The sequence below is a fragment of the Garra rufa genome, chromosome 21 (genome assembly GCF_049309525.1).
Source record: "Garra rufa chromosome 21, GarRuf1.0, whole genome shotgun sequence".
In the NCBI taxonomy this organism is placed as follows: domain Eukaryota; kingdom Metazoa; phylum Chordata; class Actinopteri; order Cypriniformes; family Cyprinidae; genus Garra; species Garra rufa.
In genome coordinates, this window is record NC_133381.1 from 39,771,431 (window position 1) to 39,777,358 (window position 5,928).

General features: G+C 38.7%; 1 protein-coding gene across 1 annotated transcript; it reads right to left on the minus strand.

Moving 5' to 3' along the window:
- Positions 1-1,932: 1,932 nt before the first annotated feature.
- Positions 1,933-4,169, minus strand: nkx2.2a (NK2 homeobox 2a). The gene is made up of 2 exons (XM_073827387.1): positions 3,661-4,169; positions 1,933-3,030 (listed from the first exon to the last, which is right to left on the minus strand). The coding sequence occupies exons 1-2, from the start codon at positions 3,926-3,928 to the stop codon at positions 2,477-2,479; spliced, it is 822 nt and encodes a 273-aa protein (XP_073683488.1). The 5' UTR covers positions 3,929-4,169; the 3' UTR covers positions 1,933-2,476.
- Between the last annotated feature and the right edge of the window lie 1,759 nt (positions 4,170-5,928).

Genomic DNA, 5,928 nt, shown 5'->3' on the forward strand with positions numbered 1-5,928 from the left:
AGAACAGACAATAATCATTCCCTTTCAACGTCAAGAAAAGGGGGAGTTTATGAGAGGGTTAAAGGAATGAGAGAACTGTTGTTAGCACTGCTATATCAAGGAAGAAGGACTCCCTGTTATCTGTGAATGGGTTTGCCTTCTTTTCCAGAATAGATATAGCACGAATTTTTAATTCGTTTTTCTTTGAGAGACAACAATGCTGCGTTTGAAAGCGGGACACAATTTGGGTTTTGTGAGGGATTCCTTTCTCCTCTTGCGGGCCCAGCTGTCCATATGGAATAGAACGTGTACAACAAGCACCACAATGGCACCAACTGACAGGCGCTACAAAAAAAAAAAAAAAAACAAGGATATATCTCCCTGACTCATGGATGCACTGGTCCAGATAAAGGACCTGAATAGCACCAAGAAATGTGGACTGTCTTTCTCCCTCTCTCCACCCGAAGATACACTCCCCCTGTTAATATGCACGCCTCTAACATTCACTACAACCGACCCTAAGCTTTGTTAGGTTTTGTGTCATGTACTGTATATTGTGCAACTATAGACTGCCCAAAAGTGCTTCGCCACATTGTTGACCATCAGTCTAACCCAACTGTGGCCATCATTTTTTTTTTCAGAGCGCAATTTAGCTACACAATCGCAGACTGAAAGCTAATCGAAAAAAAAAAAAAAAAAACAGCATTAAAACTTGGGAAACGTTTTCTGACAGACATTTTATGTCTTTGGCATAGTGAAGAAACGTGAAGAAAAGCGTCACAAATGAGTTCTTAAAGCGACAACAGGTGCATGTACAATTTGCGATTTTCACACCGCCTTCTCCTTACGAAACAATTACTGTTTTGCAGTGGCTATCAAAATATTAGGCAAATATTATATATAATTCTTAAATAAAATAAAACAATTAAAATATCAAAGTCACAGTCTGGAATAAAACCAACCGTAGTAGGCTATCTAAGAAAATACGGGGAAAAGATCAAGTCGCTTAAGATTAATTTTGTTAACGATTAGCACAGCGTTTCTATTCAACCGTTTAATGAAAGACAGGTTTACCCTTACATCTGCTGAAAAATATATTTGAAAAACAAACCATTTCGGATTTTGCACTGAACCACGGTATTTACCCAAGACACTAATATGCGATAGGCTAATCCTCACTGGGAAACGAACCAAAAAGAGAGCGGTTGTCGACGTGCCTATTTAAAATCATAAAAACAAAATCCCTATACTAATTTTGACTTTTATTTTTTTATAGCAGACATGGATGTTTAAAAAATGTTCTGACCCATGTACGGCCGCGGTGTATTTCAATTCAAGCAAATAACTTTTTCGATACACACTGTGGCAACGCATAACAGCAGATTTGTTTACTTGACAATAAAATATTATACAACTGCATTGTAAATAGTAAAATCATATACTATTACGCTATCAAAACTTTGTCACGTGTGTTTTTTCTCTTAAATGTGCCGTTTTAACACCCGAAATGTCAGCCGCGGAGCCTGAAAAGGAGAGAGCGTTTGAATGAAAAGCTGCTTAGCTGAAGAAGCCCTCTTATATTAAGTGAGTGGATTTTTACCCCCATTTCACAAGTGACTTTAGCCTTCTTATTGCTGAAGTGTTCGTACAGATAAATTCGGAAAACCGAAGCCAATTGTGTTGCTGATGAAGTGACAGGGAGAGCGACAAGCTGTCCAAAGCAACATTTGTGCAAACATAAAGACTTTATAAATTAGCATAATTATATTATTTGGATTTATTCGTTCTATTGGTTTATTGTAGAGTATTTCTATTAATGGGAGATCGCGAGGAAACGATACATATTTTGCAAATGAGTCCGAAATCACTGAGACCAAACGCAAAACAAATCGGAATTTCTGAAACACATCATTTTTATTAAAAGTCTTAATAAAAAGAATTGTAGACCTCCCTCGCCAGCGCGCGGTGTTACTGAAATTAACATGAGGGATATTTTTCGACAATTGATGTTCCATTTCCCCTAAATATCGGATATATTTAGGCTATAGCTTACTGAACGGTCCAACATAATATTGCAAACAGTTATCACAAAATATTTACATAGAAAACAAACCAATGTAATAAGCTAAAGATTGCCAATGTTTATTCATGGCCATAAATATATTCGGTCCATTGTAAAAGAAAGAAATAAAATTTTCTATAATCATAAAGTGGTTTTGCACGTGCTTATAACACGAAGGACAAAAGGAAAACATTTCTACAACACACAAACATACTTTACAAAATTTCACAAGAGCTTTAACATTCTTAAATTTGGGGAGAGGCTTGACCCGGTTTTCTTAACGAAAACATGTAAACATGGCGCACACGTCAATCCCCAAAATAAACTGGTGAGAGAGGGTCAAGCTGCAAAAATAAAAAGTCTTGTATTTTTGTTTGGAAAGCTCCCTACCACGGTCTTTAAAATGCAGCCCTGCATTTGCAAGTCAGTATTTGTTCACCAAGTCCACTGTTGCGTTTGCACCAAGTGATGTGCTGTGGGGAACTGTGGTGTGGTGGCGGCGCTGTAATGCGCGTTATATTGCATGTGCTGGAGAGACTGGGCGCTATACGCGGAGAACGGAATTCCAGCCTGAAAAGTAGCTGCCAAGTCCTGAGCTTTTAGCGTATGGCAGGGTTTGCCATCTCTGACTAACACAGGCACGGCCACCCGCCTAGGAGAAGGGAGATGGGTCACTTCCATACCTTTCTCCGCCCGGGCTCTCTTCATTTTGTATCGATGGTTCTGGAACCAGATTTTCACTTGGGTTGGAGTCAGGCGGATCAAACTGGCGAGATGCTCCCTCTCCGGGGCTGACAGATATCTCTGTTGCCTAAACCGGCGCTCGAGTTCGTAAGTTTGTGCCTTGGAAAAGAGCACCCTCCTTTTGCGCTTCTTACCAGAGTCGCTGCCGTTGCTCGAAGTTTCCTTGTCGTTGTCCGGCGATTCATCAGCCGACGGTTCCGGAGATTTTGCAGACGAATCTTGAGAGTTTGCGGATAGGCCGTGTACTGGTAAAAATGAGAGGTGAAAACTAACTTTAATAACACATCAAATAAATCAAATTGTAAATCGTGTTTGTTGGTGACATTTCTTTGTATTCATTGTCAATTATACAAATTAACAAGTATTTGTCAAAGAACCTTAAATTAGATCGGGCGGACTAATAAATACAGCTATCTGTTATTACAGATCGGTTTATAAAATTAACATGCTTTTTTATTTTAATATACATTCATTATAATGGGCGTGTGGCCCAAACAAATTTGCCGTAGGCTATTACCGATTCAACAGTTACTGATTAACAAAGAGGAAATTGTAAGCGAAAACCATCAGTCAGTAAAGCTTCCAGAAACTATATGGGGAATTTAAACAGGAATTATAAAAACAAAAATGGAGTGCTAATAACTCATTTAACGGCAGTTATGACCACGATCAGGAAAGCACATAATAGGTTACGCCTTTAGACAAGCGCAACAGTGGAAATCCACAGATTTGTCAAAGACTATTTTTTCGTAGAACGATTTCAGATATGCACAATCAAATGTTTGTGATAGAGCATCGATATAAAAAGACTGCTGTTTTAGAAAAATCGAAGAGAGTTTCAACTTGTGTGAATTCTTGTGGGGTGGGTTACTTACATGAGTATTGGATGCTGTCCGTAGTTGCGAGCCATCTGGTATAAGGATTGTCGCTATTATCATAAAACGGATTCTTTAAAGGCAGGTTTTGAACATTCTCTAAAGGACTTTGAACTAGCACTCCAGGCGTTTTAGTCGCCTCAGAACCCTCCGTATCTTCCTCATTCCCGGTGATAGATCCTTCTTCATCGTTAGTATCAGGGAGGTCCAAAATGTCCTTTACTGAAAAGCCCGTCTTTGTGTTGGTCAACGACATGTTCTGAGGCATTTGATGCAGTAAAGTTGCTGCACCAGTTTGGCGATCCTCTGTTTAAAAACACAAAACACAGATGATTTAATGAATATAGGATCAGTGCCGTTTCAGCGCGAAGTAAACTGAAGTCGACGCATGAGGCTCGATCGGTAACCGTTGCTTGGAAAAAAAAAGTAGCGGAGAAATCAGTTCTGTAAGTCCAGGAAGAATGCCAAAGTGACTGAAGTGGTATATCTAGCTCATGGATATTGCGCTACTGCTGGGTGTTAGGGGGAAATAAGCCATTACCAGGCTGATCAGTCCATATAAGGTTGGTCTCAACACATGAACCTGCAGTGAAAAAGCATTAAAAACGAAAAAGGTTGGCCACGTGTGGGCGGGTCTTGGGAGTCAAGTGGATGAAGACAGTGTTTGCCGATGTGAAATTGTGGGTTTTGGGGAGATCCTAGCCTATACCATTGGTGCTTCAGAACATGATGAGTGGTATAACGTGTCAATTAATTACAAAGATGGGGAGGGCCTTTTTACACCCTATTTACATACAAAGAACCTCCAAGTAGCTTTATACACATCATAGGCCTTCTTGAACTGGAAATAGACAAAACCTGTACATAAAATATTCTTCTAGCAGAAACTTATAACGCAGATGTATATAAATAAATGATGCGCTGAAAGCGCTGTTTGGATCCCACATTTAGCAGGATGTCTCTTTGTAATACCCTAATATGTTTATTTAAAAAGAAGGGCAACCAAATCGCCTCTAGTGGTAACAGACTAATTTATGTAGGTCAATATTTTGGTTCGGGATTAAGGAGAAGGGTAGTTCACTGGACATGATTAAGCCATCAAAAAATATGAAACGGAAAAAGGACAATTAATCATATTTTTTTGTAGGTAATTATTAGCTTCTGGTTATTGTTACAAAAATATTATGACTTGATTTTCTGTGTAATTTGCATAATTTGTTAACATTATTTATAGCGCATCTTAAAAGCTAAATATTACTCGTAACTTTTTTTCCCAACGTTTTTCAAAGACAATCGAGATGTTTATGTGGACAAACAATAAAACCAAGTTCAAATGACATAAACGACGATTTACTGCCGTTCTTTTAAACAAAATTTTTAATCGTTTTATTTGTATTGCTTCTTTCCGTTGTTCGAAGTAAAAAAAGTGAAGCATTATTGTTGTGTATTTTGCCTCTCCTTTTCAACCCTCTGTCCTATCTTTTCTTTTTTGCCTCTTTGCCTCCTATCTAGTATGTGATGTGGGTGACAATGTTGCACGTTTCTAGCCAGTCCTCTGCTCATCCTGGGTGGTCGAACCCGGGCAAACACAAATACAAACCGATTGCTAAGCTGCAGACAATAGGGGAAATGTAGACAAATGTCCGGCTCCTGTTGGAAGCCTTTGTCCGGCCGTAGTTTTTGCATTTATTTAAGGGCCAAAATAATAGATGATTGACGCCCCTGTACAATACGTTCTAACTGTTTGGAATAAATCTGAGGTTGTTCCTAGTTGTCATGGCATTCACTGCTTTCAATGGACTATCTCTTCATTCATTTCTGTACCCCTTCACAATATCAAGGAAAGTCCTTCATCTCTCTCTCTCTCTCCCTCTCTCTCTTTCTCTCTTTCTCTCTTTACACACACGCACGCACGCACGCACGCACGCACGCACATTCTACGCGCACTTTCTCTTTCTGTCACACACATGCAAGCATACACACTCACTGGACGATTGGTAATAACTGGGGTACAACTTAAATAAAGTTATTTTTCATTATTTATCAAGTGTTAAAAAGATACAATATTGCTGTTGCTGTAATAATTTAATCCCTGTATTTAAAGTTACTAATACAACGCTTTCTGCAAGTGAAATGTTATAGAATATCCGATAAAATACAGAAATCAAAAATATCCAACATGATTCTTAGCGAGATTTACAATATAAGCAATCACATCGAACAATTGTTCATCAATATGACAAACGCAAGTAACCAGGACTATTTTTC

Coding starts and splice junctions, on each gene's coding strand:
- nkx2.2a (XM_073827387.1), bottom strand. CDS start 3,928: ATGCCTCAGAACATGTCGTTGACCAACACAAAGACGGGCTTTTCAGTA. Junction 3,031..3,660: donor GGACAGCATCCAATACTCAT/GTAAGTAACCCA, acceptor CATTTTTACCAG/TACACGGCCTATCCGCAAAC.